The sequence below is a fragment of the Carcharodon carcharias genome, chromosome 26 (genome assembly GCF_017639515.1).
Source record: "Carcharodon carcharias isolate sCarCar2 chromosome 26, sCarCar2.pri, whole genome shotgun sequence".
NCBI classification, from domain to species: Eukaryota; Metazoa; Chordata; class Chondrichthyes; order Lamniformes; family Lamnidae; genus Carcharodon; species Carcharodon carcharias.
This window is the reverse complement of record NC_054492.1, coordinates 5,458,532-5,476,080: the sequence shown is the minus strand read 5'-3', so window position 1 is coordinate 5,476,080 and position 17,549 is coordinate 5,458,532. Positions and strand designations below refer to the sequence as shown.

General features: G+C 45.6%; 1 protein-coding gene across 2 annotated transcripts in view; it reads right to left on the bottom strand.

Moving 5' to 3' along the window:
- The window catches only part of adamts17 (ADAM metallopeptidase with thrombospondin type 1 motif, 17), a 591,331-nt gene that overhangs the window by 291,103 nt on the left and 282,679 nt on the right, over positions 1–17,549 (bottom strand). For both annotated transcript variants that reach the window (XM_041175111.1, XM_041175112.1), the window contains exons 9-10: positions 10,476–10,616; positions 3,122–3,272 (exon numbers count right to left, since the gene is read on the bottom strand). In XM_041175111.1, coding sequence (XP_041031045.1) covers positions 3,122–3,272; positions 10,476–10,616 — 292 coding nt within the window. The remainder of the gene's footprint in view (positions 1–3,121; positions 3,273–10,475; positions 10,617–17,549) is intronic.

Here is a 17,549-nt window from a genome sequence, read left to right as displayed (position 1 = left end):
CAAACAGCATGTCCCAGCCACTGTTCGCAACAGGTAGGGTGCAGACTGTACCCAACCAGCCCATGCTTGCAAAACTTAAAACATCATTGTCCAAAATTAGATGTGATTCCACGATTGGACATTTGCTAAATAATGCCCAGTGTGCTAAGAATTACACTGACAACTAATTTCAGATTGTCAGTCAAGCTCGCAGTGTGGCACATTTGCGTGTACTGGAAGCTACATATATTAATACACAGGCCCTGTTCTTTGCAGACAGAAAGAACATGTACATACATTACACCTGTTTAAGCTAAACAAAATAATTGATAGCCGGTTCATTCCTCAGGGCAATGCCTTGACCAATCAGAGTCAAGCTGCCTAGTTTAAATTCTAAAGAGTGTTTGGCAGTTAACTGTCAGTCACCGTTAACTGGTGCATTCTCCATGGCAATGCCTCTACCAGAGTCCACTTGCTAACCAATCAGCACTTTCTTCTCATACAGTATAAAGTTGTTGCTTCTCCTGACATTGGTATTCTTGGGATTGTCCTGATGAGTGCTAGATGAAAAGCTTTGACAAATTTCAGCAATACTCAAGTTCTGTATTACCAAACAACTATTAGTATCCAGTGCTTTCAACCATTTCTTGATATCATGTGGAGTGAATCAAATTGGTTGCAAACTGGCATCTGTCATGCTGGGGACCTCCGGAAGAGTCCGAGACGGATCTTCCATTCGGCACTTCTGGCTGAAGATGGCTACAAATGCTTCAGCCTTGTCTTTTGCACTCATATGCTGAGCTCCCCCATCACTGAGGATGGGGATATTTGTGGACCCTCCCCCTCCAGTTAGTTCTTTAATTGTCCACCACAATTCACAACTGGATGCAGCAGAACTGCAGAGTTTAGATCAGATCTGTTGCTTCTGTCTATCCCATCCTATTTGGCATGTAAATGGTCCTGTGATGTAGCTTCATCAGGTTGACACCTCATTTGTGGGTATGCCTGAATTCTGAGGGCAACTCCCTCCTGACCCACCTCTGGTGGGTCTGTTCTGTCCTGTTGATGGGACAGGACATACTCAGGGATGGTGATGGTGGTGTCTGAGACATTGTAAGGCTTGATTTCATGAGTATCACTATGTCAGGCCATTGACTATTCTGCAGGGCAGCTCTTCCAACTTTGGCACTAGCCCCCAGATGTTAGTAAGGAAGAATTTGCAGGGTTGACAGGCCATTGTTGTTTTCGATGCCTAGGTCAATGCCTGGTGGTCCCTTCAGTTTAATTCCTTTTAGACTTCTTAGCGGTTTAATACAACTGAGTGACTAGCTAGGTCATTTCAGACAGCATTTAAGAATCAACCACATTGCTGTGGATCTTGTGTTGTAGGACAGACTAGGTAAGGACAGCAGATTTTCTTCCCTAAAGAACATGAGTGAATCATGTCAGCAATGGCAATCGACAATGGTTTCGTGGTCATCATTAGCCTAGCTTTTAATTCCAGATTTATTAATTGAGTTAAAATTCCACCTGCTGCCATGCATGCCCAGAGCATTAGCCTGGGCATCTGGATTATTAGTCCAGTGTTATTACCACTACATCACCACCTCCCCCACCTGCCAATGGGCAATGTTGTGGCTGTGGGAATATCGATGACCTCTTTGCACAAGACATCAATTTTTCCCTTGCAGCAAAGGTGCTTATGAGTGCTCTCCAAATGGAAGTGAAGTTACAGAATTGAATATAGGAACAGGAGGCAGCCATTTAGTCCCTGGAGCCTGTCCCACCTTTCAATAAGATCATGGCTGATCAGCAGCCTATCTCCATATACCTAGCTTTGGCCCATATCCCTTAATACCTTTGATTATCAAAAATTTATCAATCCCAGATTTAAAATTAACTGTCTTGGGCCTCAGTTGCCACTTTTCCCTCTGATTCTCTGCTGCAATTGTTCTTTGGCTGCCTTGTATTTGATGGCTTTCACTTTCCCGCCACCATCAGGTATCATCATTAGTGGGCCCATGGTGTGTTTAACAAAGACTATTGGAAACAAGGCCTCCCGGGACTTCCAAACATTTATTAACGATATGTAAGTGTGTGCAGGGATAGGTAAGCATGAGACTCCTTCCAGAATCGGTTCTCTCTGAGTTCCAGTGACAGGTGATCAGACATCACTGATCTTATATATTAGCTATTAACACAATAGCTGTTAACCTTTTACACTACACTGCTCGCCACTAGCTTGCACCAAGTCCCATTCGACCATCACCCCCTGTGCTCACTGATCTACATCGGCTCCCAATCAAACAATGCTTCGATTTTAAAATTCTTAGCCTGGGTTTTCAAATCACATCATGGTCTTACCCCTCCCTCTCTTTGTAATGTCTTGCAGGCTCAAAACTCCACCCTCAACCCCGATTTCTGCGCTCCTCTGATTCTACCCTATTGACATCCCCAATTTTAATTTTTCCACCATTGGCAGCTATGCCTTCAGCTGCTTAGGCCTAAGCTCTAAAATTCCTTCTCGGATATTCTCCACTCTTCTTCACTTTCCTCCTTTAAGTCTCTTCTCAAAGCCTTCCTCTTTGAGGTTATCTGGCCTAATATTGCCTTAGCAGCTTTACCTCAAATTTTGTTCCACAACTGTCCTGTGAAGCAACCTGGGCTGTTTTATTGTAGGTGATATATAATTGCAGGTTGTTGTTGCTGGTTAGATGTCTGTTCACTTAACCCTTTTATCTGTCTTCTCTCTCTCCCTCTCTGTAAAACTCCTTGGTTTGCATGTTAGGAGTACAAGCTGTTGTTTTGTAAAAACAGAATTTTAAACAAAACTCAAAAATTCACTCCTAGTCCATGTTTTAGGAAGTGTAATTGAGTCCTGTTCAGAAGTGTGGAGAGTGGTACTGTTTTTTTGCAGATGCATTCAGAAGCAGACACGCTGCAAGTGTCATTTTAACCTGTTTATAAAAACGCTGTCACAGTGCAAAGTTTCTTCCTGATTTTTTTTTAACGTTTAACATTTCCATTTATTTACAAATGATTTTGTTTTAAGGCAGGAGGCAGGTTAGGTAGAGACTTTTACGATAAAATTCCAACCAATCACAATTAAGTTACTGTTAAGGTAAACACTATGTAAATTTACCTCCATTTCTTTGCAAAAGGTTGCATTGGTTCCAAAAAGAATCTGGCACTGTTCATCAGCGCTGTAGTGCATTCCCGGCAGTTTGGGTGGTAGTCGTGTTATGTAGTGACTCCTTGGGTCAGTTTCCAAGAGGCAGGCACTGACCTTCGACCTGTTAATGATCACAAAGGCAAAGTTTTAATTATATTTAGGGCTGTAAAGCGAGTTAAACAAAACACTTCAAAATTCCGACTAGGAACATAAAAGCATCTCCTTAAGCCTGTTCCACCAAATAAATTAAATTATGGCTGATCTGTATCATAACTCCAACTGCCCACCTTGGTTCCATCACTCTTTTGTCTTTCCTAGCGAAAATCGATCAAACTTAGTTTTGAAATTTTCAGTTGACCCCAGTCTCAATAGTTTTCTGGGAAAGAGAGTTCCAGATTTCCACCACAGTGTGTGGGAAAAAGAGCTTCCCGACATCACCCCTGAATGGCCTTTAGCATCAATCATGTGGGATTTTTATTCGCCTGGTAGTAACTAGGAACAGAGGACAAACTAGAAACATGTGTACCTCTAGCGGTTATCCACATTAATGATATAAATAGTGCAGTTGCTTCTTCATTCGGTTGGTTGAACAGACACACAACTCGTGGTGATTCTGGATCTCATCTTCTGTAATGACCATGGCACGTTACATAAGAAAGAATTTCTAGAGGTTCTAGGATTCAGTTGCCCTTATATCATTAGAACTGGACTAACTATGAGAGTTTTGAACAAGGACAGGGAGCTGAAAATTGAAACAAAGAATTAGATTAAATAAATTTGTCAGAGCGCAAGAATGATTAGGAAGTCTCCAGTGGAAAAGTTAGCAAAGCCAAACTTGAAATTCATTTTACATAAACTAAAAGAGAAGAAAAGGTGCCAGAGACTTGTATCGTTCAGCAGTGATGTCTAAGCTGCTATCAGGGATAAGCAGAATGTTCACAAAAGATTTCGTGGAGATAGTATAAACGTAAGAGATGAGCAAAAGCAGTTATAAAATTGTAACATGACAAGGCAAGAAAAACAATACAAATTGTTGATAGCATCTCAATGAACATTAAAGGTTTCTTTTTCAAATGGCTATGGTAAACAAAGGGTGAAAATAATGGTCCATTCAAAAAAAGAGGGAAGGAAACTGGAGTTATTAAACAGCTAGCTCGCATCAGCTTTACATAGGAAGAGGAAGGAAAGTTATCTTAGTATTGCATGCATAACAACAGTAATTGCACTTCAAAATATAATTTATTCACTGTAAAGTACTTTGGGATTTCCTGAGGATGCAAAAGATGCAAGTTGCTACTTAGGTCCTAAGCTCTGCAATGGCAGCACTCCAGAAAGTTGTGGATTCAACTCCCACTCCAGAGACTCCATCAGCCAGCCTGACACTCCAATGCATAGGGAATGCTGCACTGTTGCATCTTTAAAATGTGATGTTAAACCAAAGCCATGACTGTTCTCTCAGATGGATGTAGAAGACCCCATGGCAGTATTTCAAAGAAGAGGAGGGCCCTCGTCAATCCCTCAATCAACATCACAAAAAACAGATTATCTGGAATTATCACATTGTTGTTTGTGGGAGCTTGCTGTGCAAAAATGGGTTGCTTTGTTTCCTACGTTACAACAGCACAGTTCAGAAGTACTTCATTGGCTTTAAAGTGCTTTGGGGTGTCATGAAACGTGCTATCGAAATGCAGGTATTTTCTCTTGCTCTGAAATTCCCTCACTAAATCTCTGCTTCTCCACCTATCTCTGAACAACAACTAGCATTTATACAGCACATTTAACAGAGCAAAATGTTCCACGGAACTTCACAGGACCAGAATCACACAAAAGGAGTTATTACATCAGTTGACCAAAAGCTTAGTCAAAAAATGTTTAATGGAGTGCCTTAAAGGAAAAGAGAGAGGTGGAGAGGTTTAGGTAGGGAATTCCAGAGCTTAGGGCCCAGGCAACTGAAGACATGGCCACTAATGGTGAAATGATAAAACTGGGCTGCGCAAGAGGCCAGAATTGAAGAGATGAAATCTCAGTGAGTTGTAGGGCTGGAGGAGATTTGAAAACAAAGGATAAGTTCTTAAAATTGAGGAATTGCCAGTATGGGCGCCAGTGTAGACCAGTGAGAACAGGGGGTGATGGGTGAATGGGCTTTGTATGAGTTAAGAATTTTGGAAGAGCCGAGCTTATGCAAAGTGGGGGGCCAGCCAGAAGAATATTGGAATAGTTGGGTTTAGAGATAAAGGCATAGCTGAAGGTTTCAGCAGCAGATAAGCTAAGGAAAGAGCACAAATGAGCGATGTTACAGAGGTGGAAGTCGATGGACTTGGTGATGGGACTGGAAGGTCATCGCCTTCTTCAATCTTGATAATAAGTCCTCCTTTAAGATTATTCTTAGACCAATTTGACCAAGCTGTTGGTCAGGTGACCTAGTAACTCTGCATGTGGCTCGGTGTCAATTTTGTTGGATAACATACATATAGGACATTTCACTGAGCGAGTGGATGCGCATCTGACCCGACCGGGCATAAGATGATGCTCAATGACGTGGGGCGAGCATCCCAACGTCATCGCACACTTGCGCGATATTTCGGTTGGCAGGCGTGCGCGGGAGTTGGCAGCCTGCCCACTGACAATTAAAAGGCCTGTTAAGGCCATTAACGATGTAATTAAATTATATTTTTCGCTGCCCGTCCAACATTACGGTGGGTGAGCAGGCAAAAAGGGCAAGTGGCCCATGGGCGGGCTGAGGTCTGAGGTCTCCAACAGCAATTAAAAATAAAATATAAATTTTAACATTTCATTAAGAACATGTCGCTGATCATGAGGGTCACATGAGGGGACATGTATTTTTAGCAATTTAAAATTGTCCCGTGCGCTTGCGCAAAGTTGCACACTGGCCCTCCTCCACCCCGCCCCCCCGCCCCCCCCAACACAGGCAGCGCTGAGCACTGCCGCATGCGTTTCACGCTGGACTGGCCTTAATTGGCCAGTGTGAAATCGCGTTCCAGCCCAATTGCGGGTGGTAGTTGGCTTCCCAACTGCTCCTGCCCAACCCCATTGAGCCCACCCAATGAGGGAAAAACCCTGGCCGTGAAGATCCTTAAGACAGTTTACTATGTTAAAGGTGCTATATAAATGCAAATTGTTGTTACTTTCTCTGTTTTGGGTTTGGAGAAAGAACTGCATATTATGTTGATGAAAGTTTATATACAAACATGTGAATTAGGAGCAGGAGTAGGCCATTTGGCCCCTTGAGCCTGCCCCGCCATTGAATAAGATCATGGCTGATCTGCCTGTTGCCTCATCTCCACATTCCCACCTACCCCTGATAAACTTTCACCCCCTTGCTTATCAAGAATCTATCTACCACTGCCTTAAAAATATTCAAATATTCAATTTGTACATAATCATGGGGCAGCATCTTCCGGTCAGCGAGTGGGGACAGGGGGGTGTAAAATGATGCGAGGATATGTCGGGCGTATGTCCCGACATCACTGAATCGCTGCATGAATCGCTGAAAGCTAGTGTACAGGTACAGCAGGTAATGAGGAAGGCAAATGGAATTTTGGCATTTATTGTTAAAGGAATAGAGTATAAAAATAGGGAAGTTGCAACTGTACAAGGCATTGGTGAGACCGCACCTGGAGCACTGTGCACAGTTTCGGTCTCCTTACTTGAGGAAGGATGTAGTTGCACTGGAGGCCGTTCAGAGGAGGTTCACTAGATTGATTCCAGAGATGTGGGGCTTGTCTTATGAGGAGAGATTGTGCAGTTTAGGCTTATACTCGCTAGAGTTTAGAAGGATGAGAGGAGATCTAATTGAGGTATATAAGGTGCTAAAGGGGATAGACAAAGTAGACGTGGAGCGGATGTTTCTCCTTGTGGGGCATTCTAGAACGAGAGGCCATAGTTTTAGGCTAAGGGGTGGTAGATTTAAATCAGAGATGAGGAGGAATTACTTTTCTCAAAGGGTCATAAATCTGTGGAATTCACTACCGCAGAGTGCAGTGGATGCCGGGACACTGAATAAATTTAAGGAGGAGATAGATTTTTAATTAGTAACGGGTTGAAAGGTTATGGGGAGAGGGCGGAAAATTGGAGTTGAGGCCGAAATGAGATCAGCCATGATCATAATGAATGGCGGGGCAGGCTCGAGGGGCTGAATTGCCTACTCCTGCTCCTAGTTCTTATGTTCTTATTTAGATTTTCAGTTTGGCGGGCGCGCAGCCGAATCAGCTACTCACCCGCCGAACTGTCAATGGCTTGCCCACGTGGCGGGGGGGGGGAATGTTCCCCATGAAACAAGTTAAACACACAAAGCACCTGGTCCAGACAACTAATAGGGAGAATGAATGAGACTGAAATTAATGAAGCTTTACCTAACATGTTTAAAGTTTAATTAATTCAGAATATGTGAATATGTTATCTGAACACTGAACGCAGCGAATAGGTGAAGATCTGGAGATATTCCTGGAAGTTATAGACTGATAGCATCTTTTGTAGGAAAGGTTTCAAAAATAAAGTTGAGAAACATAATGGGTGGACATTCACAAAAAGATATCATTCACTAAAAGATTCAGGAAAAGGGATACAATGTTTAACAAATCTGCAAAGATCTACAAAAATCCATTACTGACAATATGGATACAGAAAATGCAGTTCCTATCACACATACCACACAGATTATCAGAAAGTTTTATATAAAGATTTGCTTCAGCAATTAATGGCTCAGGACGGGTTGGCAGAATTGGGAGTGAAGTTTGTCTTCACATAAAAAATTCCCTTAAAAACATGTTGGGGAGCAGGTATAAACGATGACTTTTCAAGCTTGCAAGAAGATGTGAATAGGAGATCTCAGAACAACCTTGAAATTCTCAAGCATTTTTGATATATTTTATGATTTGGACAAATGTATCATAAGTAAGACTTCCAAAGTAAATAATGTGATTCAACGCAACCCAGGTCAGAGAATGCGGTTAACTGGTGACAGATGCTGTTCATTGTGGTTGAAGGCAATATAAATATTATGGGAGTATTGTCAGAGGAATATTGTGATCAGGAAAGAGATCCTGGCTTCTCGCAGGTAAATCAGTGAAACTGTCAACATTATGCTTGCCTGTTGAAAAAGAAGACGATTTGGATGAATGAGCTGTCCCACAGAGTATCATTCAACAGGATCATTGGTCAGAGAGAGGGGAACAGTCCTACAGAGCTTCCTCCAAGCAAGACTCTCCAGTACAAATCACTGTACAGTATCACAAGGACATAACACAATTCAAACACAGTTGTATCACTGGTCATCTGGTCAGATCCCGCCTAAAACAGCGTGAATTTTTTTCATTCATTCAGGGGATGTGGGCTTCACTGGCTTGTCCAGTATTTATTGCCCATCCCTAGATGCCCTTGAGAAGGTGGTGATGAGCTGCTTTCCTGAACTGCTGCAGTCCATGTGGTGTAGGTACACCCACAGTGCTGTTAGGGAGGGAGTTCCAGGATTTTGACCCAGTGACAGTGAAGGAACAGTGATATATTTCCAAGTCAGGATGGTGAGTGACTTGGAGGGGAACTTCCAGGTGCTGGTGTTCCCACCACCAGCTGCCCATGTCCTTCTAGATGGTAGTGGTCATGGGTTTGGAAGGAGCCTTGGTGAATTCCTACAGTACGTCTTGTAGATGGTACACACTGCTGCTACTGTAGGATGTGTATTATTGCCCTGGTTTGGCACCAAGGAATTTAAGAGACAATTGGACTCATTTCTGGACGGAGAAGGGTTTGAGGGATGTTGCGTGAAGATGGCTGGAACTGATCTATCAAAGAAGGGTGGGTTCTTGGATCTAACATATTTCCCTGCTCCCATACATTTTTATTGTTACATTCTTCTATTCGATGTAAAAGCACTAATCATACAACAAGGATTGGTGAAACAATAACGGGGGCTCTTTACTTGAAGATAAGACTATCACTGAGTGACTATGCACACACATTGCCCTCAGTTGCTGCCGCTGTAGACTGAGTTTAGGGTCATGGGACTACCACATCACATTCTGTCTTGTGGTAGTGATTGACAGCAGTTTAAGATATGCCCAATTAATGGTACTTGTACATCATATCGTAACATCCCTTTTTTTCTAAACCAGAGGTTTACCCTTAAAGAATCAAACTAATATATGAAAGCAAAATAAAAGTTACATTGTGTCTGAATATACCACTATAGGAACATCGAAACATAGGAAATAGGAGCAGTAGGCCATTCAGCCCATCGAGCCTGCTCTTCCATCCAACTAGATCATGGCTTTTATTATGAATCAACAACATTTTCCTGGAATATCCTTAAATCCCTTTATATCTTTAATAACTGGAAATCTATCCATCTCTGCCTTGAACTGCCAATGAATGAGCCTCCACAGCACTCTAGGATAAATTTACAAAGTTAACTTTAAATTAAGTCTCTGAAACGTATCAGTGGTTTGCTTATCCGACCAGATTTAGTTACTGTGATCTTGATTAGAGAATATTATATGTTTTCAGAATGCTGGTCATGGGTGCTTTATTTGTGTTGCATCTTAGCTGGCATTTTATTCACAATAGGATTACTCAGTGTTTCTGGCTGTGGTATTGTTCTGATATAGCGTCTGTTTCATCACACTCTCATGCCATTTGGTATTTAAACTTGATACGATCTTGGTTCTGAGCATATGCATCCAAACAGAAGATTCTGACCATGAATATTCACAGATGGAGCTTCACTCGTATTTGATCTTCAAATGTTGACCACAACTTGCTTGGATTTTTAAGGTCATTGTCCGACAAACCTGACGTGTTCAGGCTGTGGAGGCCCTCATTGCCTATAGCAATCTTGTGGTCATCTTGTGGCTTTTTGCAGGATTATTACAGGTATCTGGGAAGCTATGCAGACTCTTCACAGAGCTGAGTTGTAGTACCTCAATTGGCCACTGCTTTATCTGGCCATACGTTATTGCCTGAGTACAATGGTGGCACTGTTGAGTTATTTCAGCTTTCCTCAGACTTAATGCAGCTCCATCCAGAATTGAGTGATTTAGGTGTGAAAATGGACTGCAAGCTTCACAAAGAAAAAATATTTTCTAGATGTTTTTTCTAGCTGTTAGGAGCTATTACTGGATAGGCTCTTCTCCTCTAGTCCTGTCTGCAGTGTTTTAATCTCCTCATTCCCAGGTGGTGATGATGTCACAAAGTTTATTATGGCAGTGGCCAGCTAGCTCCCGTAGACCAGTTTGTACCGAATGAGAACTTACCTTAGGAAATATTCTGCTGAGAAAAAGTTAGCATTTAAAAGGAGGGCAAGTCTTACCTCAGAAAAGTCTCCAGGTCATCATGGCTACAGGTGGACCAGGACAAGTCACTTGGATTCTTTCCCTTGACCCATTCACCGGACATGATGTGGAAGTGTTCGGCACACGAGGAATGATCGGCATCGTGGCTCATACCCATGCTGTCGAAAGAGAAAGGGAGAGTGAACGAGGGGGAGGAGAGAGTGTGAGGGGGAAGGGATAGCGTGCGAGGAGGAGGGGAGAGTGCACAAGGGGGAGGGGATAACGCGTGAGGGGGAGGGTGAGCACATGAAGGGGAGGAAGTACCAGGGAGGATTAGGAGTGAGCAAGGGGGCGGAGAGAGCGAGAGGGCAAAGGGAGCGAGGGGTCAGAGTGAGTGGGGGGCAGGAGAGCGAGCGGGGGAGGAGAGGGGGAAGAAGAGGAGAGATGGGGAGGAGGAGAGCAGGAGGAGAGGAGAGAATGGGAGGATGAGAGAGAGGGAAGGGAAAAAGAGGGAGACAGAGGAGGGAGGAAGTGAGGAACTCAGAGTGCAGGAGAGGGGTGGACAGGGAGAATGGGAGGAATAGGGAACAGGAGAAGGGGCATGGAGGAGAGGGCCAGAGCATGAGAGGGTCACAGAGTGAGAGACAGCGTGCGCAGTGGAGTGTGGGGACAGTGAAGGAGAGAGAGAGAGAGAGATTAAGTAAGGGAGCAAAACCCATAACAACTTGTCCAAATCTCACAACTGGCAGATGTGCCACATTAACTATCTGCATTACTTTTCCTGAAATCTATCATTAAAAGGTCAGAACTATAATTAGTGTCTGATTTACTGTACCGCAGCTGTAAAATGCTAGCCAGTAAATCTGGGAAACATCTGCGTTAAATTACAACATGTAGCAGAAACACAATCTTATCCGTGACTCTGATTCCCACATGAATGTGTGCGCACTGAGCAGCCCCTGCCGTCATTATGGCATTCTTGTTCATTTCATCCTTGTTCATTTCATCCTTGTTCATTTCATTCTTGTTCATTTCATCCTTGTTCATTTCATTCTTGTTCATTTCATCCTTGTTCATTTCATCCTTGTTCGTTTCTGACATTAATTCACTCCGATGACATAAACGCATCCGGGCGGCAGACAAAGTCTTGGTTTGCTCACCTCGGGCTGATGTTTCATCTCGAGTGAACACCAAACCCAGCAGCCCAGCTGAGAACCGGTGAGATTAATTCTAACAGTGACTGCAGTGGCCGATCTGCTGTGGACTGTAAGGAGCCACCAGTGCGCAGGAAGGAAATTAACCAGAACACTAAGTGTTGTCCCTGTAAGGATTCCGCCCCAAGATTTCCAATCTGTGATATAGGGAGTCTGATCACACACAGTCACTCTCACATTCCAGGTAATGTGGCCACCCAAAACACACAGCTAGTGCTGTGCCTGCAATCTGGGCATGGGGTCTGCATGTGTATCTGGTAGGTGGTGAGGGTTACCCACTGAGCCACCTTCAGCACGGAGCAGAGTCCCTATGATTTTGAGCTCTTCATATCCCCTTCCTTCCCCCCGTTATCCTTTTCCACAACCTGTACATGGCAAGGTGAAATGAGACACTGAGTTCTCCACTGCAAAGATTGATCACAGCAAAGGTTCGACTAAGACCACATGAAAATCGCACCATGAAAAGCAATCATTCTCTCTGTGCCCTGGTAGGAGTTCATCGACTGACAAATTACTAGAGATCTCAGCCTTACTAACTGATGGAAATATTATCATTTAAAATGAAAACAAATATGTACAAAAAAACAGATAACCAGCAGTTACTTCACCTAGCAGTGTTACAACCAAAGAAAGAGTTTCATCACGTCACAATAAACTGGATTTAACTCAAATGCCAGAATTTCAACAGCAATTCCCTAAAGCACAACACATGCAGATTCTTTTGAGGAAAGGTTCAAGTTTGACAGTTCCTGAACAGGAAGCTCAAAATGTTTGATACTTAGAGCAAGGCAGAAAACTTAGGTGTAGCACTTAATCCAGGCTGATACCTCAGGGCAACACAGGGCACTGAGGAACTGCTGCACAGTCAGAGGTGTCATCCTCCAGCTCAGATACTAAGCAAGGTTCCACCTGCCCATTTGAATAGACACTGAAGATCCCATGGTACTACTTCAAGACCAGGGAGAATTATTAGCAGTCCAGCAAGCCCCTTTACTGTGACCACAAGAAACACATTAAATGGTCATGGAGTTTGGCATGTTTCTGGCACAGAACTATAAATATTACCTGAATCCCAAAAGAGTATAAACCAGAAACCATTACCTCCATGCCTGATAGTCTGTAACACCCTCCAGCAAGGTTGGTTTTCACTAGCAGGACTAACATGTAACATTTATTCCTGTAAATCAGGGCACTTTTGAATTTTTAAAACTTGTAATAAAAATGGAATTGGAGATTTTTTTTGTAAATAAAAGCATAATAAATGGCACAAATTGGGTCTTTAATAGTTTGGGTCACAGGAATTCTACAAAAGATATTGTAAAAGTATCCATTTGTCATATCATCATAAACTTCAGTAGTGATGCTGAAAATGGGATGCAAATAACAACTCTTATAGAATGATGAACAAGAGGTGTCAGGCAATCCTGTAGGGAGAATGCGAAGTGAAATAATCAGGTCCTTTCGCCGATCCTGAGCTCCCAGCAGTAGCTGCCTGGAAGCAGACTGGAGGTGGGGCAACAATAATAAAGAATATGTGACATTTCTAAATCATATAAAACCTGTCTTGCTTTAAGATGAGCCAAGGACCTCAGAGCCACTTTTGAAGTGCAGCCAAAATTGTGTAAATAAACACCGCAACCAATTTGTGCACAGCAAGGTCCCACAAATGGCAATGAGGTCAACGGTCAGCTAATCTGTTGTTGGTGGAGTTTACAGAGGGATAAATATTCTTCAAATAGTGCCATGTGATTTTTCACAACCACTCCAACAGGCAGACAGAACCTGAGTGTAAATGTAATTAAAATAGAGTCAGTCTAGAATCCTGGAGTACAGATGGAGCCCATAGGTTTCTAGTTTCAGAGGTGAGAGTGCTACACCTGGGCCGAGCTGGTTTGTCACATCAAGACCATGGGCAAGATTTTCCCCTTGCCGGGCCAGGTCTGAAACCGAACGCTACCCGCGATCGGGCCCCAACTGCGATTTCACGCTTGTGGGCCAATTAAGGCCCACCCAGCATGAAACACAGCTCTGCACTGGCTAGGAAGGGCCAAGCAAGGGTGGGGATGGAGGCCTGTCAGCCGCAGGGGCCAATGGCGACCCGGTGGCCGGTTTAAAAGCAGCCCAGGCAGCCCCTGGAAGGCTGCCACAGAGGGCGTTTCGTGAGCAGACACTATGGACCCGAGTGCAGTTGGACATGGCAGGCGGGAGGGCAGGTCGGGTGGGCACCCGCCCCCCCCCCCACCACCCCGATTCTCCAATGGGTGCATCAGTGTCCTCCTGGAGGAGGGGGCTGCCAGGAGGGAGATCCTTGTCCCCATGGATGGGAGGAGGAGACCACCGCACCTCACCAAGAGGGCATGGGAGGAGGTGGCAGCGCTGGTCAGCAGCTGTGATGTGGTGCGGCGCTCCTGGGTGCTCCAATGACCTGCTGCACTCAGGAAGGGTGAGTACCGTGTTGGCATGGGTCAGTGTGCACAAGTGTTAATGTGAGGCCATCCTCCCATGGACCTCAGGGGTGCTAGAGTCTGAGTGCCAACTGTTAATCACGCTGGAGCTGGCAAAGGGGGTGAGATTGGACTGACTGCCTTGCGACCTGAGGACCATGACCCGGAAGTGCATTGCCGGGTGCTCTGCAGCTGGGGTTGGCCAGTCTGCAATGGCACTGCAGGTACAGAGTGGACTAGTCAATGCTCCTCTGTTGTTTCAGGGGAAGACTGTCCACAACAATATAGAAAGGTCGCACACCAGCGGAGGCCCCACTAGCCTCCTAATCCTTTCGAGGTCTGAGCAAGATGCCCTGGAGCTTGAGTGCCGATACGCCCCATGTGCAACCGGGCGTGGAGAGCGGGGGCCAGATGAAGGTAAGAGTGCAGTGCACAGAGGTGAGAATTTCAGCTTGTGCAACCATTCTGGTGCAGTCTTTTCATTGATGGGAGCCTCGAACCTGAAGTCCCCATTGATCATTGAAAGATGAGGCACCATGATGCTGATCTCCATTGTCTCACCAGGGTACCTGGCATGCACAGTAACAGTGTGATGACTTTAACTATTGACATATCCTTCTTCTTCCTTTTAGGTTCACCAGCAGGCGTTTGCTCTGTGGACCCTAAAGGGCCACCCCTGACACCGGCACCTGCGTCACACCCACCCTCAGAAGCAGGTACCAGCACAGATACCAGCACCTCAGTGGGCATTAGAGCAACAGCTATTAGAGAGGGCACTTCACAATCCCTCAAGCTACAGGCAGAGGCAGAGAGTGCCCTGGGCGCTGGCAGTTGGGGGACTGCTGGGGACCAGGACGATGCTCTGTTGAAGGCTGATGATGAGCCTCTGGAGTCATCCATTAGGCGACAGATACTGGATGACCAGCGAGATGTGCGGGAGGATCTGGTGGAGGTCCATGAGGGTATGCATTTCCATACTCTCTGTGATGGAGGAGTCCATGCAGAGCATGTGCACTGCATTGACCGTGATGGCCGAGCGCACTGCCTCCTCCATCAAGCGACTCTCAAGGAGAGGCAGTTCCAGGGGCAGAACCAGGGGTTCCTGGGGTTGCGCTTGGACCTGCAAGTCCTCACACAGGCAATGGCCTCAGATGGTCAGTGCCAGTGAGGGAGATGGAAGACCCATTATTCTCGCCAGGTGCCCATCCATCAGTGGTGCGCAGGGAGGTCCACAGCGACCTCACGTTGGCCCATGAGCTGCCTGTTATGGGCCTCTATGGGCTCTTCTCAGGGCTCTCTGAATGACAGCAGCAGCTCCTCCGCCCCTCCACCAGTGACCGTGGCATCCGATAAGGCTGTGGTGACTGGGGCGATGCCAGCCCTGGCACTGGCCACTCCCTCCCAAGCGGGACCAGCACAGGCTCCACGGGCCAGAGGTTGACTGCCAAGGTCATCAAGACCAAGAGGACAGCAGAGTCAGCAGGTTGTCTCCAATGCTGCTGCCAGCGAGGGGGGAGCACCTAGACGGAGCATTCACAAACGTCTGAGCACAAAAGGGACAGGTCAAGGGTGATTTTATGCCCATTTATGTTTACTTTAACTATACTGGTCTGGAAATGAAGACCAGAGAAATTTATGTAAATAATTTGGATTTATCAAAATGAGATAAATTTTGTTTTTGTTGTCACGGCCTGAGCATGCTTCACCTTTTTATTTTATTGGTGCGGGGTACGCCAGTATGTAATGCTGGACGTAGGTGGCTCTGAACTTTATTGCATAGGCATTGAGTATTCTTTGTGTTCAAATGAAAGGGTCCTTTTAGGTATCTGGGATGGAGCAAGCAGATCTGGAATGCACTTGAAGCTGATCTTTGGTAGCCTAGCTGAAGGAGCATTGGACCAAAGCATCCCTGGTGTTCCTGCCTCCCTGGAGGTGCTCATCTTCAGACTCACTACTGGACTCAGCCTCTGTGGCTTGTGCAGCTGCATCAAGACACTCTTCCTCCAGTGAGTTCCCCCTTGTGCCTGCACCTCTCCTCCCACAGGTCCCTCCCCTGGAAGCTGCACTGGGACACCTGGCCTCTTCCACCTTCTGCCCCTCTTTTCCCCCTCAGAAGAGGTGCCTCCAGACCACAGTCCCCATCACCAGGGTAACAGAAGGCTGTCTGATACCTGGAAGGGTCCACATGGTCAAAATCTTCCAGGGGCCTTCAAGAAACCAATGAGTCCTGAAATGAAGCCTGGAAATGCTAAGAATGAAGCTCAGAACAGAGGTGAAGCTGTCAACTTCAAATAAGCAACCAGCAGCAAACTACCTCCAAAACTGCTCCCTGGCTCCGGCACTCACACTGGCAATGCTGCTGACCCTTTTTATCCCACCCTCGGATGAGGTTTGTGATAATGTCGGCTGGCCGCCTGCCTGTTTTGCCCATGCGACGAGCAAAAATCGCATGGGCAAGGAAACATTTTAGTCAGTTGGACTGTTAAGGGCCTTAAGTGGCCACTTAATTAATGGCAGGCGCCACTCTGGCAGCCACGCGCTCCCACCAAGCAAAATATTGCGCGAGTGCACGATGACATCGGGACGCTCGCCCGACATCATCGCTCACCCGACCTCATCGCTCACCCGACCTCATCGCTCACCCGACGTCATCGCGCACCCGACGTCATCGCGCACCCGACGTCATCGCGCACCCGACGTCATCGCTCACCCGACCTCATCGCTCACCCGACGTCATCGCGCACCCGACGTCATCGCGCACCCGACGTCATCGCTCACCCGACGTCATCGCTCACCCGACACCCGACGGCATCGCGCACCCGACGTCATCGCGCACCCGACGTCATCGCTCACCCGACGTCATCGCTCACCCGACACCCGACGGCATCGCGCACTATTTTATTCCTGTTCGGGTCAGGTGCGTGCCTGCCCACGGGACAAAAAAATTCTGCCCTATCAGTTACTACTAAGAGCAGGTTACTATACTCCATTGATAATTATTACTCCTGTAAAAACCGTTGGCGTGGAGGGGCTCAGATTTGTGACTGGATATTGGCAATGATCTAATGGCACCTTTTCCTATATTCTTGGATTACAATGGCATTGGTAGCCTTCTGTCCTGTGAGACGATGGTCTCCACTGTGGTGGTCAAATCTGTGTTAAACATCACCTGGTGTGGCTCAGGAGCCCCACTCTGATTAAAAGCAGGAAATGATTAGAACAAATCAAACATGGTTTCACCAAAGGGAAATCACGTTTGAAAAATTTGTTCAGAGTTTTTTTGACAATGTAACTCGTAGGTAGATAAAGAGGAACCAGAAGATGTAGTATACCTAGATTTCCAAAATATATTCGTATACCTGGATTTCCAAAATATATTCAATAGGCTGCCGCGCAAAAAGTTAATTTGCAAAATAAGGGTTCATGGAGTTGAGGGCAATGTATTAGGATGGAT